The sequence below is a fragment of the Euphorbia lathyris genome, chromosome 1, assembly GCF_963576675.1.
Source record: "Euphorbia lathyris chromosome 1, ddEupLath1.1, whole genome shotgun sequence".
In the NCBI taxonomy this organism is placed as follows: Eukaryota; Viridiplantae; Streptophyta; class Magnoliopsida; order Malpighiales; family Euphorbiaceae; genus Euphorbia; species Euphorbia lathyris.
Window position 1 is genome coordinate 89,803,847 of NC_088910.1, and position 24,763 is coordinate 89,828,609.

General features: G+C 37.5%; 1 protein-coding gene and 1 long non-coding RNA gene across 7 annotated transcripts; both read right to left on the bottom strand.

Moving 5' to 3' along the window:
* Positions 1 to 10,178: 10,178 nt before the first annotated feature.
* Positions 10,179 to 12,166, bottom strand: LOC136211298 (probable pectinesterase 53). Its single transcript, XM_066002712.1, has 3 exons — positions 11,557 to 12,166; positions 10,526 to 10,968; positions 10,179 to 10,455 (listed from the first exon to the last, which is right to left on the bottom strand). The coding sequence occupies exons 1-3, from the start codon at positions 12,067 to 12,069 to the stop codon at positions 10,308 to 10,310; spliced, it is 1,104 nt and encodes a 367-aa protein (XP_065858784.1). The 5' UTR covers positions 12,070 to 12,166; the 3' UTR covers positions 10,179 to 10,307.
* Positions 12,167 to 17,478: 5,312 nt separating this feature from the next.
* LOC136205955 (uncharacterized) lies at positions 17,479 to 23,438 on the bottom strand. Of its 6 annotated transcripts, none has more exons than XR_010676152.1 (8): positions 23,296 to 23,438; positions 21,326 to 21,408; positions 20,195 to 20,460; positions 19,380 to 19,549; positions 19,063 to 19,200; positions 18,875 to 18,911; positions 17,968 to 18,686; positions 17,479 to 17,822 (listed from the first exon to the last, which is right to left on the bottom strand). It is a non-coding gene; the product is annotated as an uncharacterized lncRNA (long non-coding RNA). The 6 variants fall into 6 exon arrangements; XR_010676150.1 differs by having other exon boundaries at positions 17,968 to 18,163; positions 18,562 to 18,686; positions 18,875 to 19,200; XR_010676151.1 differs by having other exon boundaries at positions 17,968 to 18,911.
* Between the last annotated feature and the right edge of the window lie 1,325 nt (positions 23,439 to 24,763).

Consider the following 24,763-nt stretch of genomic DNA (forward strand, 5'->3'; position numbering starts at 1 on the left):
CTTCCCGTCTATTATTTTATCCCTACATTTTTTGTGCTTTTTCTTTTTATGTGCGTTTAATTTGTTTGGAATCCATATATCTCATTAATTTTTCTTTCCTGCATATGCTATTTATAATTTTTGCATTTGCACCTTCTTTGGGTTCAACATGATACTCATGGTGTATGCAATGCATATTATTAAATCTTCGTGATTTTATAGGGATTAATTCAGATCCTCGTGATTTTATTAGGATTAATTTAGATCCGTTTGTGGTTTTGTATTTGCGAGAAACATGCGATTTATAGTTATTATTAGGATTAATTTAGGGTGCCTTCTACGGTTACTTTGTTTTTGACAAAGTACCATTACTTGGTGTGTTTTCACCATTGGATGATGGAGTATAAAATTAATCCAATGGTGAAAATACACAAAGTAAGGCTTACTTTAATTTAGATCCGTTTGCGGTTTTGTATTTGCGAGAAACATGCGATTTATAGTTATTTTGTTTTAGGTTTTTCTTTTATGGATTTTATTATTTTTTAAGTTTTAACTTGGATTTTTGTGGTGTGTTTTAACTTGGATTTGGATTTGTGTGGGTTTTTTTTTTATTTTTTTTTATACTGCTGTTTTTATCCAAATGATATGTGCTTTGAAAAGCAACATCACGGGATCAATGATGGCTATAATGAATTTTGGAAGGCTATTGCAAATAAGTACTATTTAATGGGTGAGTTTTCTTTTCCGATTTGATGTTTGCTATAGAAAAGGAAATAAATGATCCAAAAGAGCTCATTTTGTTTGAGATGCAGAGGAGGGAAGCAGAGTTAATTACAAAACTGCTCCTATTGAGTTTGTTTATATTTTTAGATTCATTACAACACATGCTATTTATGGATGATGATGGGTACGCTGTTCACGCATATCTAATATTATTCGACTTTAATGAGATTATATATATTGGTACGATTTTAAAAAAATTCCTTGTGATCATAGTTGTCAAATCGTAAGATTTGGTTCCAATCTTAATATTATAAAAAAAATAAAATATAAAATATTTAGCATGTTGAACCAAAATATTAGTTTTGAAATGCAAAATAGAAACTAATTATTTAAAATTCAAATTCAAATCTAATACAATCTTAAATAAAACTAATTCACAAATCGTTCATCATCATCAACGGATGTAAGTGTACTCTATAAGTGTTGGACGTCTCGACGTCCACCATGGAAAGAAAGAAGAAAGTTTGGTAAGAACAGAAAGAAAGTTGGAAAAGGGTTGTATTTGTGAATGTAAATGGAATTTGGAAAGTTACAAGTTATTTTTTTGAACTTCCAATCGAAAATATTATTAGATAGCAGGATGTGCATCCTCAAAGATAATGTTCACCAGCCAATGTGGTGTTACAGTCGAAACAAAGTCGCTAGTATTGGAACAAGTTTGCCTTGCTACTAAATGGGCAGCACCGTTCGCTAGGCGAGGAATAAATGAGGCTTTAAAGTTAGAATAAACTGATAGAATATGGTTACAGTCTTGAACAATTGACCCAAATTCAGAAAGATCAGTCTGAGAGGAGTAGATGGCGTCAATTACCAATTTGGCGTCAGATTCGAATTGCACAAACCTGTAGTTTTGGTGTGCAAGCCAAATCATGCAGGCGCAAAGGGTCAACGCTTCCAGTATTGCTGGTACCTTAATTTCGTGCAGCAGGCTGCTGCTGTAGAAAACCAATGACCCTGTGACGTCCCTTACCACCGCTCGGAGCCCGCTGTCGCCTTCATCCGTAAAAACCGCAATATCTGTGTTGCATTTCAGAAATCCAGTCATCGACAAGGTCCATCTAGGTGGTGATGTAGCTGTAGTGCGTGGCTGAATTGATGGGGTAAATTGGAACGCCCGCCATTCTTTAAAGCCGTCGAATACCTTGCGTCAGGTTTGTGTTACCGACCACCATTCGCTTTCCCAGAGAACCTGATTTCTGTGCTCCCAGATGTCCTGCAACCCGCAACAAATCCTCACCGCTATGTCCTGATTGGCTCGTTCTAGTTCTCGTATTAGCCACTCCGCCAACTGCATTCCGCCAGTATCAGGGATCGTTAGAGCCGCCTCCCGCCATAACTCACCTGCAAAACATCAACTAGTATATAGGTGTAAATCTGTTTCGTCCTCCACCACGCACACCAGTAATTCAAGTGGCACCGGTACCCTTTTTTGGATGAGTCTTGATCTAGTAGGTAAACAACCCGCTACCACACGCCAAACAATAATTTCAGTTTCGGTGGCATAACTAGCTTCCACAAGCGCTTCCAACCCCCACACAACGCCTCGCCTTCTCTACTCTCCATCCCTTTATGGTAACCCGCTTTAACGCTATATATCCCATCTTTCGTCTAGTGCCACACACAAATATCCTCACCACCCCTAAACAGTAAAACAATATCACAAATGGCCCCAACTTCAGACTTGCTAAAATAACCCTGCAACTTGTCCAGATCCCATCTCCTCATATTCTCAATTAATAAATCAGCTACCCTTAGATCTTCCAATCCAGGGACTGGATATGAATTTATGAAAAAATTACTTAGACTAGGCACCCAGGGGTCTTCTCACACTTTAATTGACTGACCATACCCCACTTTCCATCTAACTCCTAACTTCAGGATATTCACTCCTTCCCAATTACTCCTCTAAGTCATACTAGGATTATTGCCTAATTTGGAAGTCAATAGGTTTGCCTTAGGGTAATATTTAGCTTTGAACATTCTACCTACTAAAGTATTTGAGTTATGCATCAATTTCCATCTCTGCTTCCCTAATAAAGCTAGATTAAATACATGCAAGTCTTTAAACCCCATCCCACCTACATCTTTAGCTCTACATAATTTAATCAAATAAAACCATTGTATCCCCTTTTTCCCTCATGTTTCGACCCCCACCAACAAGAATTCATCAGTTTTTCTAACTCATCACAAACGGACTTTGGGATAAGAAACGTACTCATGCAAAAAGTAGGAAGCGCCTAAGCTACTGATTTCAACAAGATTTCCTTCCCAGCTTGAGATAGAAAACGCAAACCCCAGCTGCTGAACTTCCTACGCAATCTATCCACTAGGAAGAGGAATATACGTCTTTTAGATCGACCAATCAGTGACGACAACCCAAGGTACCTGCCCGTATCAAGTGGTGAGTACATATTAAGGATCCCTTTAATCTCATCTTTCGTCTCCAATCCAACATTGGAGCTGAAGAACATGCCTGATTTGTTTAAGTTGACCGCCTGTCCCGATGCAATTTCATATTCAGTCAGGATTTTAATGATCTCCCTTGCCTCATTGACTTTGGCCCCAAAGAAGAGAAAACTGTCATCAATAAAGAACAGATGCGTTATTGAAGGTGCATGCCTTGCAACTCTACACCCTGATATAAGATTCTAGTCTTCTGCTCTCATTATTAGCTTAGACAGCACCTCTGCACACATGATAAAAAGGTAAGGTGACAGTGTATCACCTTATTTAAGCCCTCGGCCAGGTACAATTTGATCCGTCATGTCTCCATTTACTGCCACCCGATACCTCACAGAAGTGACGCATAGCATAATCCATTGTACCCATTTCGCATCGAACCCCATATTTGTCATGACCTGTCTCAAGAAAGTCCAATCCACCCTATCATAGGCCTTGCTAATGTTAATTTTCAAGGCCACCTGCCTTGAACTGCCTCTGGTCTGCCTTTTCGTATAATGTATGGTTTCAAATGCTATCTGCATAATATCAATTATAGATCTCCCAAGGACAAAAACAGATTGGGTATCTCCAATTATGCCTGGAAGTACCTTTTTCAATCGATTAGCCAACACCTTCGCAACAATTTTATACAGGACATTACATAATGAAATAGGCACATATCCTTTAATGATCTCAGATTTTCACATTTTGGGATAAGTACCACAGTGGTGTCATTCATCTCCTGTGGGAATGATCCCTGATCTAGCCAACCCTGGCAAGCCGACCCTACATCCACTCTAATTCTTTCCTAGAAAGCTTGATAGAAGCCCGAGTTCAAACTGTCCGGCCCAAGCGACTTATCCGCACCCATAGAAAATACTAAGTCCTTAATGTCTGTTCCGTCAATTGGAGCCGTGAGGAATGCATTAGTATTATCATCAATCAAAGGAGAAAGCACTGACCCTGTGTCTGTCGCTCTGGTATCAACTGCAGAGAAAACTGAGTTGAAATACTTATGTGCGAGGTTGAGTAGTCCATCTTGAGTGTTGATTTCCGCCCCGTCTCACCAGCTAGGGACCTAATTAGATATTTTTGTCTTCTTGCCTTAACACTAGCATGAAAAAATTGTGTGTTCTGTCTCCCTCCTTTAACCAGTATGCTTTTGCTCTTTGCTTCCAAAAGCTCTCCCCAGCCTCCAGTACATTATTCAGTTTTCGTTTAACAATGAAGAATTGGGCAATGGATGCTTTGTCTTTTTTATCTTGTAACCTGTCCATCTGACCCCTCCATTTCACAATTTGGCTCTTAAACCGGGTATTATAGTGTCTGCCCCAATCTTTCATATCCTGAACACAATCTCTCAGCCTAATCTCCAAAGGGCCTGGACCATGTTTTCCCCACCAACTCCTTACTAGTCTAGGGAATTCCTTCTCCTTTAACCAACTTTCCTCAAAATAGAATCTCCTCCTCCTTTTACTATGCATTAGGTCACCTAGAGTTAATAAAAGTGGTAAATGGTCACAGTATCTAGACAAAAGCGTAGACAGGGTGAAATTAGTAAACATATCCAGCCAATTGGCTGAGGCAAAACCCCTATCAAGTTTCTCCCTAATCCATGCCTGTGTTCCTCTCCTAATCTCCCAAGTGAATTGGCTACCCCTCTGACTCAATTCATGTCATCCACAATCTCCAATTGCTCTCTACAAATCCTGCATTAAACAGTCAAGTACTGCTGCTCCTCCCTCCTTTTCCTCCCCCCGAAGAACACAATTGAAATATCCTAAAATGACCCAGGGAAGTGTCGATTCCCCTGCTAGTGTGCACAAGAGATCCCACAAATCTTTGTGCCTGTTACGATCAACATAATCGTAGAATCCGACCAACCTCCATTCTCCCCTTGATTCATAATTTATTACTACATCAATATGATGCTCCAAAAAACTAACCACAATAACTCGAACACCTGCCTTCCACAAAACCACCAATCCTCCGCTTCTACCCCTCTTGTTAACTGAAAAACATCCATCAAACTGTAATTGTTGTTTAATTGTAGTCATACGTTAATCCTCCACTAGAGTCTCCATCAAAAATAAAATATCCGGTTTCTAGGAACAGACTAACTCTTTTAGTGACCAAACTGCCATGTGGTTTCCCAGGCCACGACAGTTCCAACTTAGACAAATCATGGCGCTCGGCAGCCCTGGCTCATAGGGCTCGCCATGAGTTGCTCTTCCGAAATCCCTTTATCCTTAGCTGGAACATGGACTCTTCTTCCTTGATTTGAGACATTTACTATCTGACCCTCCCCTATCTCTCTTCTCCTTTTCTTTGCTTCTAACAATTCCATCTCAGTATCTTCTTCCACAATATCCTCACTACCCTCCTTCTCCCTATGCACTCTCTCCTTGTTCTCCACTCCCTCCCTCATAGCACAAGTTTTTATATACGGGCTCGAAACCGCACAAATAGCAACTTCGAACTCACACACTCCATGCACTCCTATTTTCCTTGGTTCCCCTCTCCCTCTCCCCATATTAGTAATTTCTTTCAAAAAAACTCCACCCGACCACCTCCTCTACTTCCTTCTCCCCTCTGTCCCCAATTTGACCCTCCCTCCCCATTTCCCTCCCTCGGCCATTGTGCACCTACCTGGTTCCCCCCTTCTTTATTGTTGCCTTTAGCTAATCTCCCCATCCTCTAGACACCTCCATCCCATGTAATTCAAAAAGTTTTTCACAATAACGGTCTATGTGACCCATGAGCCCACAAATGTAACAAAATATCCCAAGACGCTCATACTTGAATACTGCTAGAGACCAGACATTCCCTGCACTTTTAATCTTCTTAAAATGTTTCAAAGGTTGCCTACAATCAATGCTCACCCTTATTTGCATGTACTGTCTATGGGATCCATAATTGTTACTTAAATCATATTCCACAAACAGTCTAATAAAATTACCTAATTGTTTCCCTACATACTCAGACATAGCCCCAACAAGCAATCCATATATTTGTACCCAAATTGGTACATTAAACATTTCAACCTCCTCCGAGTCGTCCCGTAGTCTCCAATTATTCATAACCAAAGTATAATTATCAAAGGTCTAGGGTCCTCCAGCTAGGACCTTATCCCTATCAACAGGGTGGAAAAATTTAAAAGAATAAATATTACTGCATACCTCCTGTATATTGATCCCACGTCCCAGCCTCCATAGTAGTGCTAGTCGGTTCCATATAATTTGAAAATTCAGCGGTTTATCAGCCAAGAACCTACCAACGAACAGTAGTCCTTCATCCTCCACATTTACTGATTTGACAGTTGCTGCAATTTCTAAGCAGTCGTCCTATTCCCTCCCAATTGCCAACCCTGCCATCCTAGCTTCCATTTTCCTAGCTAAGAAGCTCAAAATCCCTTCCTCGCAATTACGCCCCCACAGAGTAAACTGACAGTCAATAGCAGAGCACAACCCACATGTTTGTCGAAACACAGGATATCCAAAATCACCCCACCAGTTAACAAATCTTCTCCGTCTCGACAAATTTGTTGCCAAGATCGAAAGTTACAAGTTTTAACTTTTAATGTAATCTATTTTTTTAATTTTAATTTTAATATTGATTTTTTTTATAAATTTACTTTAATTCTTAATGGTTGTATAAGGTCCCACAAACGTCTTTATGAATCTTATATTTAATGGAACCATTCAGATTCCAAAAGACTTGATTGCTGGCAGTTTTTTCTTCACATTTGAGAATCGTTAGAATCATGCGACTCAGACAATTCAGTCGATTCACCACCGAGTTTTCCGATTCACCACTGATTCTCGATGTTTAGATATGTTTAGATTCTACCTATAGAGTCAACTCGACTCAACTCGTACGATTTGAATCATGAATGCATGTGACATGTATTAGATGGGTATGGGAATACCCTCTAGGGTACTCGTTATATAGGAATACCCTATATAGGGTGTTTGTTATGAGGGATAAATGAGATGAGATAGAGATAAATAATATATTTTACTATATGAGATCGGGATAAGGATAAAATAATATATCTATTATGAGGGATAAAATAATATATCATCGGAGAATATCAAGACAAGATCTATCGCGATGTGGTGGATATGGATGCTTGCCACCTACTCTTGAGAAGGCCACGACAATTTGATAGGGATGCCACCCATGTCAGAAGGAAGAATAACTATAGGTTTGTGAAGGATGGAGTGAGATATATGCTTACACCTATGATGGGGGTACCCAAGTCGAAGAAGAAGGCGACATTAATCGTTTCCCTTACTCACAAGGCATTCATCAATTGTAGTTAATCATAAGAATAGGTATAAAACCTTGCTCTCAAAGAGAAATTGTGTTTTTGGTTGCTAAAGTTTCCCATCCTTACAAAGTTTGGGGTTTAACTACTTTCCCTAAAGAAAGACAAAAGACACTAAAATGACACTAAGGTTACAACCCACAACTAACCAAATAGGGGTAAGGTGGGGCAAAATGGCAAAACAACAATTATAGAGTGGAAAAATAGTAAATAGATTGAAGCAGGATTATAGCAGGTTTGTCTCCTTGGTGATGAACTAATCCCACATGGCGTGTGGTCTGTTTGACACATCATGTGGCTAATAAACTCAGGCAGCTCGCATGGCCTCAATGATCATACTCAACAACTTCTCCAAAATACTCATTTAACGTGTGAGGAAAGCCACAAGCCGTGTGAATTAGTACAAAAGTTCCAGGAGCTTCAACAAGCCAACAACACATCGTGTGGCCTCCCAACACGCTGTGTGGTTCAACCTCCATATGCTCCTTCCTTCAGTACCATGCTCACATGACGTGTGGCTTATGTTACACACCGTGTGAACCCTTCCTTATCCTTGGCTTGGACTCCTTGAGGAGATTCCCTCATCATTCTCCCATTCTTCAAAAGAGTTGGACCTCGACTCGCCCTTAGTAACTAAAGAGATCCATTATGCTTCCATAGGCTTAGATCATGTACGTTGAAGGACGATGATATCTTACCTAGCCAATTGGGAAGAGCCATATGATAGGAATTTGTGTTGACTCCCTTGGTTACCTTATATGGACCATACTTCTTTGGCCCGAAGTTTGCTACTTGGTGCACTAATGAGACTCTCCTTACTTAGGTATACCATCACCTCATCTCTGACTTCAAACTGAAGGTCCCTTCGGTGCTCATCAACCTTTGCTTTCAACTTTTTATTCCTCTCTTCAAGGGTTTCCTTTACCTCTTAGTGCATTTGTTGGTATTCGTTCGTAGGCTTGTCAGTGGTCACATTCCCCCTGTCTCCTTTCATAAGGTCTACAATGTCTAGAGTATGGTTGGGGGTCTTCGTACATACCATCTCAAAAGGCGACTTCCCCATTCCTGAATAGATGGCTCCACTATAAGCAAACTCCACTTGGGCCAATACCAAGTCCCACATCCGTGGTATATCCTTACATTTTCTCCTCAAGAGGTTTCCCAAAGTACGGTTGACTACCTTGATTTGTCTGTCAGTTTGAGGGTGGGTGGTTGTTCTAAACTTCAAGGTAGTATCGAATAGAGCCCACAAGGTGCGCCAAAAATGGCTTAGAAACTTTGTATCTTTATCTGAAAAAATACTATTTGGTACACCATGCAACCTTACCACTTCCCAAAATAATAGTTTAGCAACAGTCGAGGCATCATTGGTCTTCCGGCAAAGGATGAAGTGTGCCATCTTGGAGAATCGGTCCACCACCACAAAGATAGAATTCACATCCCATTGTGTCCATGGTAGATCGAACACAAAGTCCATTGACAAATCCTCCCATACGGAATCTGGCACCGGTAGTGGCATGTGTAACACCGAATTAGTAGAGTGCCTTTTGGAAGTTTGACAAATGTAACAATGCTCCACAAGGTAGGTCACATCTCTTCTCATTCTTGGCCGAAAGTATTGGGAACTTACCATTTCGTAGGTCTTGTCTCGTCCAAAGTGTCCCCCTAGGCTCCCCCCCATGAGATCTCGGATCACTTTCTCCCGAACGGAGGTGCATGGTAAACATAGTTGGTTGCGTCGTATGAGGTACTCATCAAGTATGTGATACTCTCCATCCCTAAATTTTCCCAAATAGCCCCGAAGTCCAAATCCTCTTTGTAGTCTCCTTTCACGTGCTCAAAATAGCCTACCTCAAGAGCCAACGTCTTTAGAAGTGTCACCCTTCGGCTAAGGGCATCAAATACCTTGTTTTCTTGTCCGACCTTTTGAATAAGTTTGTAGAGGAACTATCCACAGAGGTGGACCATCTCCCATACATGGAGCTCCTAAGTAGTATCATGGTCTGGAATAACTTTCTAGTTCTCGTAGACCACAACATCTTCTAAATTAAGACGAGCATTCCAATTTGAGGCCAAGTGTACTCAAGTAAGCACACCCTTAGCATTCTTTTTCACACCCTTCTTATTCTTGTTTGGATTAATGTAGGTGTACACATGTACTGCAAAGGCTTCTTAGTTCGGGATACTCCAACCTTATAGTCTACAAAGATTTAATTAATGTAAGGTGTACGCATGTACTGCAAAGTGAAGCGATAAAATGTTGCTATGATACCATGAGACAGAAGCAATTAAAAATAATTCCCAATGGTTTTATTGATACTAACACTTGTCTATTTGTAGTCTACAAAGATTTAATTAATGACTATTTAGGACTTGTAATTATAAAGGATATTACAATAATACCGATAAAACTATATAATCTAATACATTTTCTCCTATATAAATGTCCAGGAACCTTGAGGTGCATTTTACATTACATTATGAAATAGTAATTTTGCTATTCATTACTTAAAATTACCATTTATTAATCAATTACGAACTTGGATATTGGAGAGTTTTCAGCTCAGACAACGATCACTCTCTTTATTTTGTAGGTTAATCCAAATCCTCAGAAGAAGAAGCCTGAGATTCAACTAGACAACGAGTGTATTAATTTATTTCTTAGTTTTACATGTTGGTGGCAGTGTCATTTATTTAAATAAGAGGAAGAATTAAGATCCCATTTGACATAAAGTTATAGAATACACTAGTTAAAAAGAAGAGAATATTAGTATTAGATGGGAAGCCAATCTTGTCCATCAATGAAATCAATTGAAATAAACGGATGAGCCTGTTGTCGAGTGAGCTCCCTAGACCACCACACTCTTCCTCCAAACTCCGCCCCGGGTCCCGAGCACTTGTATTGCCCGAAAAACACCGTCCTGCACCACAACTCGGTTATTACTCCAGGAGTATAGTAGAAGAAATAGTGAAAGTGACAGTGATACATACATTTGCCTGTTTTTATCTCCCCAATCATACCATCCAGTAGGAGTAATGATCTTGTCCATATAAGTATAAGCAAAGACAACTCTAGAGAAAGTGCCCCAAGCTCTGCCTAAATAGAGAGCACCAGAGCCTGTGACCTTGCATTTTAGGAATGAAAAGCCTGTTTCTTCAAGCATGCTTCCTCTTTTCTGTGCAGTTAATGCTCCATAGCTATTTGTTATGGCATGTAAATGACATTCTTCATAAAGGGAAAGACCATTTCCGAAGATGAAGTCAACTGAACCTTCAATGTAGCATTTTTTGAAATAATGTCTGCCAATGTGATCATAGAGAGTGTCTTGTGCTCCTATGAACTTGCAACGTATAAAAGCTGCTGTGTCTGCTGATATTCTTAGTGCTACTCCTTGCTTTCCTAGTGCTCCTGAAGGTGGAGATGGAGCCTTGTTCTGTACTTCAATAAACTAAATCACCATTTTCATATCTATGCAATCTAATAATAACAAACTTCATTTCCCTCATTTCATACTAAAGAAACCCCACAAATCTTTTGTTCAAATGTCATTAAAGTAAATAAATGGTTCTAATAATATCAGGAATTTTCACCGAGCAAGTGAATTTGCTCATTCACCGTTAGATATAAGCTTATTAAATCTAAGCCTCAGGATGCTTTGAATCTCCACCTTAGGATTCTAATAAGCCTAGATCTAACGGTGAATGAGCAAATTCTACGTGCTCATTAAGGTGCATGTGATCAAGACTGCTAATAATATTGTTATCGATACATTTTTAAGGATATCATAAATATATATGTTTACCATTTTCATTAGTAAGATAAAATAGACAATGATTGATTATAATAGAATGTCTCGGTAATGAGTGAGGCCAGCTTTTTGACCTCATATGGATTTTATGATTTTAATAACAAAGTAATATAAAAATTATGGAGTATAAAGGAAAGGCATTTCTTACTTTCTATCAACTGGGTATCAATTTAACTAAAAAACAAGTAGTAAAAAGTGAAAAAAAAAACTGACCTTAAAAGCAATGTTCTTAGCAATGAAAAAGGGAGAATTAATGGCAAAAGTAGCAGAACCATAAGTGCCTAAAACATGTCCTCCTTCCCCCATTTTATCAGCAGTGTCATCCCACTCTATTATTGTACTATCTGCACCAGCACCCTGTATGGTTATGTAAGCCATAGTTGCTGGAATTTGAATCTTCTCCCTGTAAATCCCAGGCCCAATTGAGATTACAACTCTGCAATTATTCACAATTGGTATAGATTTAATAGCCTTTCCAACACTGACAAACCCTGATTTTGATTTTTTGTTCACTTTTATAGTTAAACAAGGCTTCAACTTGTTCTTCTTAACTTTCTGAAACAAACCATGTTTGAATGCTGAGTCTTGCCTTCTTTTTACCCATTTCATATACCCTTTTTCTTCATCTTCTACTTCAAATTCAGACACCATAGAGTTGTTATTATTAGACAAACATTTTGTAATTCCAAATAATAAACTCAGAACCAACAAATTGAGCAACATCATTTTATTTTAGAAGAAGAAGATAAGAGAAGAGAGAATTGAAATGGAGAGGAAGGAATCTTGCAGGGTATGGGTATGGTATAGTATGGTTATATGTGCAATAGTCTGTCTGTCTCTTGTTGTTATTAGACTTGGCAGTGGCTTTTTAGACATCCTTGTCTGTTTATGTGTTTTTGTCAGATAAGTCAAAAACTTAAGTTTGCATCCTCATTACTTCTAATTCTTCAAGTGTTACTAACCGTAGGATTTGATGGTTTTAATTTATTAGATTGTTGAAGACTTGTCTACACATGTATATGTATTCAATAACTTTCCCGTTAATATGGAAATTAATCAAATCATTATGTGTTTAACCAAAAGGATTTTGTGTTTACAATTGCACATTTTTGGTTAGTCACATCACATCCTATTAGAATGGAATTATTAATTCGTTAGATTCTCATACTCAGGTTTAACAAACACTCATTTTTTTATGGTCATTTATATTAAGTGTATTCCATAGCCCTAGCCTCTCTGTCTGACGGTGTGAGAGTGCTATCATTGTTGATTTCTTTTCGTTCTAAACCTCTATTCCTTTTGATCGAAAATGAGTCGTTAGAATTGGCGATTACTCCGACGAGTTTTGTGGTGAATAACGGTGGCCTATCTGCGGTCGACAGGTTCATTATTGATCGTCCAGTTAATTTTCAGACTATGAATACTAGATTTGTGAACCTATGGTGATCTGGACGTGGAATCGCAATCTCTGAAATTGAAATATACCTCTACATATTTGAACTCTTCCATGCGGTTGATCGAGATCGAGTTTTGGGAGGAGGCCCATGGTCTTTTGATAATAACATGCTTATTCTATCCGAATGGAAACTGATGTAGCTCTGGAGAGAATTAACTTGGATGTTTGCCCAATATGGATTCAAGTGTATGACTTACCATTCGGGACCATGTCTGAAGTAATTGGGAAACAAATAGGTAACTTTATTGGCTGATTCCTAGAATATGGCGTCAATAACAATGTGGGTATTCATAGACAATTCATGAGGATTCAAGTGCTAATTGATGTTCGGAAGCCTTTAAAAAGATATTAGTGGGTTCTCATAACTTTCAAGTATGAATGGCTATGTAACTTTTGCTACATTATCATTGGACATACAAACAAATTCTGCGAGACATTCAGAGTTCCGACTGAGGAAATTACCTGGGAATAGGGGGAATTGTTGAAGGCGTCTATGAGAAGAGGTGGTGACCTGGCATGCTCAAAATGGCTAAGAGAATCGGGTGGCGGCGGAGGCAGTGTAATTAGGGGTAGTAGTGCAAGCTTCCTATTTACTAAGCCCATGCAACCCTTTAGTGTAGCACCTACATGCCACGGGGTGCAAGGTGAAAATAGTGGCAGACAACAATCTAAAAATCCTTCTATTGATAGCATCTTAAATATCCGATATGGACTACTTAGGATTAGTGTACTAGGCTCGACAGATAAAGTGGATCTCGAAGCAGATTCAGAGATGATGTTTGATGAAGAGGTTGTCATAGAACTCCAAGACCACAGAAAGCGGTAAAGAGAAGGGAATGTGACAATTAGCATTACGGGAGCCACTAGGACAGAGAATGTTTCTGCTCACAACACATTAAACAATGTACATGAGGGTGATTTTCCTTGCTCAACGAGGTTAAAGAGTCTTCTATCCACTGTAATATAGCGAAGTCTGAGGTTCAGACTCACCGAGCATCATGAGTTGCCTATCATGGAACTTTCAGGGTCTGGACAACCCTCGGGCAGTTCGTTGTTTGAATGAGCTTATTAAGGCTCATAATCTATCCGTAGTGTTCTTCATTGAGACCTGGGTGGAGAAATCGTGTATTGAAGGTCTTCGTCGAAAATTTTCTTTTAGTTCTTGTTTTTCAGTTGATGTTAGAGGTAGAAGTGGGGGACTGGCAGTCTTGTGGAGAGACTCAATGGATGCAGTGATTAAAATCTTTTTGGATCACCATATTGAGCTGGTCATTCGGGATAATATAGATGGGGATTAGAGGCTTGTCGGTTTCTACGGTTATGCTGACAGGAACAGACAAAAAGAATCTTGACAACTACTTACTTCAATTACGGGGTCATCTTCCCTCCCATGGGTGGTTATAGGCGACTTCAACTGCATTTTGGATCAAAGTGAGAAGAAAATTGATTGATACTGTAAAAAATGTTGGGGACCTGACAAGGTGCAAGATTTGCAGGGAGGCACCGAGTGTGACTCAGTTTTTTTTGCAGATGAAAACTTTCTAGTTTTTAGTGCTACAAAGAAAAAAGTATTAAAATTTCCAGTATTCTAACTATTTATGAGATGATCTTTGAGAAAGCGATTAATCTAATGAAATCAGGCATTTTCTTTAGCATGAATGTTCGGGACGATAATAGAGAGGAAATTTATAACACCATTGGCATTTCTGACCCGCTAGACGTAGTGAGATATTTGGGTTAACATCCTTAATTGGGCGATCAAAGCAATCTATTTTCAATTTCCTCCAAGATAGGATGAGGAAGAGACTGAACAGTCAGAACTTTCGGTTTCTATTGTTGGAGATTTAAGGGAAATGGTCTTTTAGTCATTTTCCATTACTCTTGTAACTTTATGTATCCCACATGGGAAACTTGTGAGGAAGTTGAAAGGTTTATATTGGGTTGGGCTTTATGTGATATTAAATTGTGTTAAGTGGGTTTTACAAAATACACCACACGCGCGCGCTCGTTCGTTCGAACGATGTCCGCCCGTCCCGACCCGACTGGGCCCGATTTTTATTTTGTTATTAAATATTTTAAACCTTTTGACTAATTCTTTTAGCTGTTGAAGTATTATCTTCACTATCCCTAATTTTATTCAACAAACCACGTTTTACTCTCATGAACGTTGTCCACTACAACGTTCGTTTTCCAAACTAAAATAAATGAGTTTTTTAGAGCATCGTAGAATATACAGTTTTCGATTATACAGTTTTTGCTCTCAAATATTATTTTCTTCTCTGGGCATTAAAATCTTGTTGTTCCAAAGCTTCGCCATAGAGTGCACTAGGTCGGCACTTGCTGTGTAAACCTTGGTTGACGATCGGACTTCCAGATTGCACCAGAGTATGCCGTAATCATTTTCAACGCAGTGGTTCTGTCCACGACACATCGTTTATATTCCGATAAGTTTATTCCATTCCCTCTTTTGTACTTACAATTTGAAAACGATTAATTCTGTCTGTCATCATGTCTGCTCTAATCTCAAAAAACATTCCCGATCTCTCTAAATTAGAGCCCTTAGACGGTCTCAACTACAAAAGATGGTCTCGGAAAAGGCTTATATTTTTTGAACAATTAGACCTTGATTATGTTGTTCTTTCTGACCCCCCTGTCGACCCAAACGGTCCTGCTATGTCGCTTATTGTTCAACAATACGATAACCAGTCTGCTAAGTATGAAAAAGATAACAAAACAGTCAGAGGACATCTCCTTAATCATATGTCAAACCCACTGTTTGATATATTTGTGAACAAAAAGTATGCGAAAGAAATTTGGGTCTCATTAAAAGATAAGTATGGATCTGATGATGATGGAAAAAGAAAATATGTTGTTGGCAGGTGGCTACATTATCAGATGGTTGATCAGAAACCAATCATTGATCAGATTCACGAATATGAGAACCTTATTGCTGAAGTTCTCATTGAGGGGATGAATATGTGCAATATGCTTCAAGCCAATGTTCTGCTGGAGAAGTTCCCTCCTTCCTGGAGTGACTTCAGAAACCACCTGAAGCACAGAAAGAAAGATTTCAGTCTTCAGGAGCTTGTTAGTCATATGCAAACTGAAGAAGCAAACAGAATGAAAGATAAGCAACTTTCCTCTATTTCTGTTTCTATTAATGCTAATGTGGTTGAATCTGCTATGATTCCAAAAGACAGATCAAAAGGACATGCAAACAAGTCCTAAAAAGGCTTCAAACAGAATAAGTCTTTCAATCATGGAAAGGTCCAAAAGCGAAAGGTTGAATGCTTTGTGTGTGGAAAACCCGGGCACAGAGCGTTTCAATGTTTCCAAAGGAAGAACCAACAGAATTCAAATCAAAATGCTAACACAAAGCCTACCAGACAATCCAATTTGGTGGAGAACGGTGAAATCATTGCTGCTGTGGTGGTAGAGTCAAACTTGGTGGAAAACAAAACTGACTGGGTACTGGACACTGGAGCCACCAGACACTTATGTTCGAACCGGGAGCTGTTTCATCATTTTGAGGATGCTGCTGATGGAGAGTGCATCTACATGGGTAACACTGCAACTGCTGGTGTTGTTGGTAAAGGAACAGTCTTACTCAAATTAACTTCTGGAAAAAGTTTGTCATTGAATAATGTTTTGTATGTGTCTTCACTTCGTAGGAATCTGATTTCTCGTAGTTTATTGAATAAGGCTGGTTTAAAAATTACTTTTGAGGCTGATAAGGTGATTCTTACTAAGAATGGGACCTTTATAAGGAAAGGGTACCTAGGTGATGGACTCTTTATCATGAACACTGTTTATGTTAACTCTGTTGAAAATAATGCAAGTTCTTCTGGTTCTGCTTATTTATGTGAGTCTTTGGATGTTTGGCATGGTAGATTAGGACATGTGAATTATGCTTCTATTAAAAGGTTGAAAAATATGCATTTTATTGATATTGTTAATTCTGAGCATGAAAGAAAATGTTCTATTTGTGTAGAAGCTAAATTTGCCAAGAAGCCTTTTCCATCTGTTACTAAGAGAAGTACTGACACTAGTACAGAAATGGCCTGTGGCTACGGTCGTTTACCCTCATTAGCCACGGTTTCGCGACCGTGACCAAAGGCGGCGTGGCAAATGCTTGGCATCTTTAGCCACAGTTGTTCGACCGTGACCAAAGGGGCATTAGAGTCGGTTTTTACATAGAACCGACTCTAATATCTTATGTTTTGACCATGGTTGTTACAAAAAACCATGGTTAAAGGGGGTCTTTAGCCACAGTCTCTCGTAACAACCGACTCTAATGCCCTGATCATTAGAGTCGGTTGTAGAAAAATCGTGGCTAATGATAAAAGCATTGGAGTCGGTTGTGGAAACAACCGACTCCAATGCTCTAATCATTAGAGTCGGTTGTTTTATAACCGTGACTAATGTTAATTATATTAGAGTCGCTTGTTTTGCAACCGTGGCTAATGAGGGTGGTTCAAATTTTATTACGAACAACCGACCTTAATGTTATTGTTTTTAGCAATTTTACAGAAGCAGGTTCAAATTGAACCTGCTCTATTTTTTTCCTACTATATTACTGTAATAAATGGTAAACGAGATTAGTTACCCTAAGTCGTTTATCATAATCGAGATTGATCCTACTGTATTACTAGAATTAAATGCAAAATAATAAAAAAATGTACATAAATATAGGGTAATTAATTAACATATTATATATATATACAAGCTTTGATATATTCACAGTATTCCTGTTGTATATTACTGAAATTAACTGCGAACACAAAAAAAAACCCGACATATACTCATCAATACTCTAACATACTCTATAAAACAGGATGTTAAACATATCTGCAATGTTGAAATCATGCACTCTCCTCTGCTGTCAACAAGTATTCATACTTTTATCATCTTGTTCAGCACATTGCACTTAGTCTACCAACTCTAGTGAAGCTTTAAGCTTGAGAAATCAAAGAGTATTTTGAAGCAACATGAATCCACAATTTTCCATATCAACATCGCAAATCTGCACGTGTCATCTCTGTGATGAGGTATAAAAGGAATAGCATAGCCTAAAGATGCTTGTATAAGTCACATTCTTTTGCATTCTAATAGATAAGCAAACAACTCCCAGTTTTCAATACTTGAAAAAAAAGCAGATGAAAAGGTACCTGTCATGTATCTGATGCTAAGTTCTAAATTTTGTAACACAAGGAAATAATCACTTGCATAAAGCATACTTCTGCAATAGTTAACAAGTTCAAAATCTCCTCATGACTGATGCCAACAGAAAACCTTTTGCCTCAAGTTCAAATTCTCCTCCTGACTGATGCCAACAAGCATCCCCTACCTAAGTTAATCAAGCTCCTGCTTATGGGGTTGAGATTAGCTGTATAACAATTTAACTGAAGGAATCCATACACTAGTGGCAAAAATACCATTTGCATCGGCCATTTAGGGCTATTTGCGTCGGCCATTGGCCGATGAAAAAGCCCTCGCCATCGACCAATGCAATTGGTTGAATAACCTTATATAGGACTATATAGGCATACAGTGATCACTTATGTGCAATGCCAGAAACTCAATCCTTATCTAATTGCACACTCTTAGTTATATCATATAAATTGCAGCACCAATCACCGATTATTCCCTTATGTCCTTTAACTGAAGAGTGCTCAATTCAGAAAAAGACACTTCTATGCAAGCTGATGGCATAAGGCTAAATTTATGTGAAGTTTTTGGCAAAACAGGAACAAAATTCTTGCCTTTTGCATATTGAAGCAACCAGGTTTGCTGTGAAGTTTCTAAGCTCCCAATGATTTCAGAAAATCGATTCCCCAACCTTTTAGCAACTAGGCAGGTAATTGATAGATGGCATCAATTGATGCAGCTGAAGAAATGACAGGAAAACTAAATTAGATGGAAGGAAAATCAAGCACCTAAATGTTAAACAGCATGAGTGAGCACTGAGCACAGGGCATAAAAATAACAGATCCAAAGAACAATGACTTTGATACTTTATTGGATTTTTTTATCAATTAACCTGTGCATCTCGATTGAATAAGTCAATGAACTTACATAAGGTTCTACATGTATGTGTGGATTTTGAAGAAGGCTTCTTGTCACACGCACCAGAGCAAACAGGATAGGAAAATTATTCAAATTTTGTGAACCCGAGATCATTGTGGGAAAAAATAAAATATAAGCTCAGGAAAACAAATAAATATCTTCACCAAAATAGAGTATCTAAAGGTCATGTACACTACCTCATCAGCAATCAAGTATGTGAAGTAAGGAAGTAACCGATGCAGACCATAGTCTGATGCCAAGCTAACTAAAGCTTGTTTGAAGAGTTTAGAATCTGACTTCTTCAGGGTAAGCTCAGTAATTTTGTGAAAGTACAACTGAAAATAAATATATAAATAAAGAAAAGGTTTTTGCTATTTAATTATTATTTTTTAAACGTATAATTCTTACTCATCAATCATTCTACAATTATAAAATGTTAAACCCACCTAATTGCATCATTAAGCTTAATATAATATAAACTATATAATATTTGAAGTAAATAGGTATAACATACCTTGAATTGGGTAGATTTGAGGTGCGACAGCATAAAGTGGATCAACGCCTTGAATTTCCCACAGCATATTTTGCAGCTGAAAATTTCTCCATACTTTCTTCATAAATTTGACAGGCCATAAAACACTCAATTTCATCACACCTTTTATGATATCATACAATCCAGATATCCTACAGTCCCAAACGAGAAAAATTAAGAAGTTGTAACGAACTACCACCCAAGTTTATTATAAGATTTAATAATGTCTTTTGCACTCAAAATTGCATTTAATATAGACACCGAAGTCATAATTTGTGCTTCCTGTCTACATATTTCTATGTTTGATCCTCAAAGTAAATACGAGCCTACAATTTAGTTAACTAAACTTTGGGTGTGATGAATCTGCAGTTACAAAAATCTATAAAATGCAATGTTTTTCAATTTTGATTTCTGAGACTGGCTCCAAAATTCTAAGTCAAAAAAGCATAATACTAATAGCGTCACTAGCATTCAGAGGATAATACTGATTTACGGCAATGAGTTTACAAAATAGAAGGGAAATTGCAGTTTAATATTCCACAGTCACAAAACAACAAAATTCAACAATAACACATTAAAACTCGAACTCATTGATATAGCATAATTTCATTTGTACATCAAATTTGAGCTACTAGTGTTTAATTCAAAAAGGAATCAAAGGAAAAGTTCATATCTAAAGAATCCAAATTATGATATACTGTAAACACCCTGCACATAGCTCATCTTCTTTTACTCCTTGTCTAATAATCTTATATAGGACTATATAGGCATACAGTGATCACTTATGTGAATATCACCTGAAATTGAAGCACCAAAACAATGGGTTCCAGAGGCTAGCACAACTTTGGCAGCAAAAATTACTCAAACTCAAACTCGCTGGTTATCATGCCCTGACAGTTTCAGTTTTTCTCTTGTGATTCTCTCTATTCCAAAGCATCGATTCCCGCCATTGGTAGTTCGCTTAATCCAATTGAAGAATAAAGGCCTGTTAGCTTTCTTTCAAGCCGGAGTTCTTTTCCTTCACCCTGCCTATCTTTCTGCTTCTCTTTAAGAAAAGTTGTTTCTGAAAGAAGGCATTTTATGGCGTTAGGTGAATATGGTCCAGCCAATAGTTCCAAAGTCATAATTAGACGTTTAGCTTAAATTGGATATATTTTGTAAACGTTAAGCTTAAATTCGTATTATTTTGTAAACGTTAAGCCTATATTGGTGCTATTTTGTACATGAGGCCTAAAATGATGCTATATTGTAAACGTTAAGCCTAAATTGATATTATGTTGTAAACGTTAAGCCTATATTGGTGTTATTTTGAACGTTAAGCCTAAATTGGTACTTCCCCAAAAACCTTAGGCCTATTTTGATATCTTATCCGTAACAAAATTCCAACCTCTGAATTAAAGCAAACAAACCAAGATAAAGAATGATCACTATTTTAGCAAATAAGATAACAAAAATCTCTGAACTATTTTATAAGATACTCCATAGTTAATTGTCGAACAGTTTGCTTGAACATGGAATTTTTTTAATCGACCACATCACTTGTTATATCTAAACAGCCAGTAAATTGGCATGGAGATCACTGTCTATACCTTGACTTATATGGTCTTGTTTACAACAAAACATGAAGTGCCAAACTTTTTCTTGATTAGAGGTGCAAGAATTCTTAGAATGAAGCAAGCTAACTTCTTTATTTAGTATGCATTAGAATTGACTGAATAACAAAATAATGTACAAAAGCAATTTCAATTGAATCCAAAGCATCATAGTATAGCTCAAACACATTTGTTCATGGCTAGCCATAACAAAGTAGTTCTGTTCCATTAGTTCATATCATATGATTACTTGTGAATAAAATATTTCCTATGACTATTGAAAGGAAAGAAATGGGGGAAAGAAAAGTATGAATAAGCACAAAGATGACAAATAACCTGTGATCCTGTTTGTGCAACTGGCCTTGGATAAAATAAGTTTCCTTTACTATTTTCACTTCCCTATGATTGTAAATCAGATTCTGCAGAAAGAGTTTTCATGTTAGAAAGGATCCTGAAATGCATTAGACAAATGTAATATGTAAGGAGCAAAAAGTATTAAAAGGAAGAATCTTGTCAAGGAGGAAGGTTTTGTCTTCAATAGCTAATTAAGAAACATGAACATGATTTTAGGTACACTAGGATTAGAAAATCTCTCTCTCTCTCTCTGTGTCTCTTTCTATGAAGTGAAGAGAAAGAATGATCACGAAACCCTTGTGTCTTCTCTTCTCTCTATGAAAAAAAACCCTTAAAAGGTACCCCATTCAAATACATTTTATTAATTATCAGATGCATTACTGTCTATTCTTCTAACCATACGGTTCATGGTGTGAACGTGGCAGCCCGAAACAAGAAGCGGCTCTAAAAGATCATGATAGGAGTGTGAATAAACTGATTTCCATATTGACAATGGAAAAAAGTTGATTGAGGTATATTATTAAGAGGAATTTCTAATATATATATGTACATTGAAATCCATAAACTAAGATAAAATATACATTTAGCTCTATGATTATTAGGGAACATAAGATTTAGCCTTCACATATAAAAACACTGTCATTTTAACCTAACTTCAGTAATCCAACTAAGATAAAATCCAACTACATCAATTGTTTATACTTCAGAGCTTCCCTCCAATTACAGAATAAAAGCTTAACATCTCATGTTCTTCCTCATGTTCTTATCTTTCCAGCACCAGGCCAAGGTCATGTTAACTCTATGCTTAAACTAGCTGAGGTTTTATGTCTTTCTGGTATTAATCATATTACCTTCTTCAATTTTCAGATTATCCATGAAAACCTTATCCGCTGTTCAGATATTGAGCCTTCTTTTGTTTCCAAGTATCCTGGCGTCCAATTCAAAACAATTCCAGATTGCTTCTCAATCAGTGATGGGCCAAAAGATCCAGCTGATTGGTTAAGAGAATTCTTAGATACAACAAAGAAGAAAAGCAAGCCTATTTTGAAGAAAATGTTAATTGAGAGTAATCCACCTGTTACTTATATTATTGGAGATATGATTACTAGTTTTATCCATGATGTTGCTTCTGAACTTGGAATTCCATCAATTCAATTTTATACTATTAGTGCTTGTGCGATGTGGATCTTTTATTCTGTACCTAACATCATTGCTGCTTATCAACTTCCCATCAAAGGTACCTAATCTCATTTTATGCAATATAAATCCAACTTCCCATCATTGCTTGTGCGATGTGTTCGTTTTTCTTCTTTCTTGCATCTAAGAATTCTCTTAACCAATCAATTGAGAAACAATCTGGAATTGTTTTGAATTGGAAGCCAGGATACTTGGAAACAAAACGAGAATGGGAAAACTCAACTTCGTGAATGGGTTTTATAAGATATATATAAAATTAGCATTTGCAGATTATCCATTAAAAAATTCTAAAACATATGTTTAGCTCCACAGAGCGTGTTAATGTGCTGTATCCATTCAACAAACAGATCCCAAAAAATCTCCAATAATATATAGTTTAATGAATAATAAAGAGTGCTTAAAGTACATCTAATTAATTAAATAACATGTTTCTCACATTAAAGAAATAGGCAAGAAATTAAAGAAGAATGAATATGAACGAACATGAACAGAGACGGAACCAAATCCAGAAGAACGAACATTAACAGAGAGAAATACGCAATTATAACCAAATCCAGAAGAAAGAACATGAACAGAGACAGAACCCAGAAAACCGAAACCAACAAAATCCAGAAGAACCAACACTAACCCGTATGGAACCCAGAAGATCGAACACCAATAAACTCATATAAACCCATAAGGAAGGACAAAAAAAAAAATCAAAATCATAAAGTAGCGCAGAAGATAGAATACACAATTCAAACCCATTCATTAACCTCTTTTCCGTTGCTTCTACCGCAATCGAAACACGAACGAAACCAATGGATGAAACTTCAAACCGGGCTAAGGAGAGGAAGGAAGAGAAAGCTGCTAGGTTGCGCAAAAGGAGAGTAGAAGAAGGAGGAGCGTGCTTAACTGGGTTTTTAGAGTCTGCTATTTAATTAACCGACTCTAATAAGGAATTGGCGTCGGTTTTCTTTTGAACCGACCCAATTAATCCAGTAGTTCGTGCCAAATTAACTCAGTAATTGGCATCGGTTCAAGCGGAACCGACTCCAATTACTGAATAATTAGCTTCGGTTTAAAATAAACCGAGGCTGATTATTGGACCATTGGCCTCGGTTCAATAAGAACCGAAGCCCCTGACCGGCCAAACCACTGATCATTTTCAAAAATTGCATTTAAAGTCGGTTTTTAAAAAAAACCGACCCTAATAATGTATTTATTGGAGTCGGTTTTTTAAATAACCGACTCTAATTACCTGTAGCCACGGTTTTTTAAATAACCGTAACCAATAAAGCGTGGCCGTAGGCTATTTGTGTACTAGTGTGAATTGCTTGAATTAATTCATTCTAATCTAGCTTACTTTAAGAATTCCATTAGTAAAGGTGGTAAAAGATGGTATACGACCTTTGTTGATGACTTTTCTAGATACACCAAAGTATATCTTTTAAGATCAAAAGATGAGGCTGAAAGTATGTTTCTAAAATATAAAATGGAAGTAGAAAATCAGCTAGATAGAAAAATAAAAAGGCTTAGATCTGATAGAGGTGGAGAATACGGAACCAATTTCCTTAAAATGTTTTGTGAAGAAAATGGCATTATACATGAAACTAGTGCGCCATATACACCACAACAAAATGGTATAGCTGAAATGAAAAATAGAACGCTTAAGGAAAATGATGAATGCCATGTTGATTAGTTCTGGTATGCCTGATAATATGTGGGGGGAGGTTGTTTTGTCTGCATGCTGTATTTTAAATAGAGTTCCTCATAAAAAATTAGATAAAACTCCTTATGAGCTTTGGAAGGGGTATTCGCCTAATTTAAATTTTTTGAGGGTCTGGGGTTGTCTTGCTAAAGTTGCTTTTCCATCTTTTAGAAAAACCAACATAGGGTTAAAAACCTTTGATTGTGTTTTTATTGGATATGCTTCTAATAGTGCTGCCTTTAGATTTATGGCACAAAATGACTATACCATATGTGTGAATCTAGAGATGCAGAATTCTTTGAAAATATTTTTCCTTTAAAGAAAAATGTTGTGTGTGATGATGTTGGTCCCTCTAATTCTGTACCTGCTAGTGATTCTCTTGCTTCTAGTTCTTTGAAAAAACATGATGAATGTGAACATGAACCTAGAAGAAGTAAAAGAAGGAAAATTGCTAATAGTTTTGGACCCGACTTTGTTTCCTCTTTTCTGTTAGAAAATTCAGATAGAATAGATGATGTTTTTATGTCTGCCTA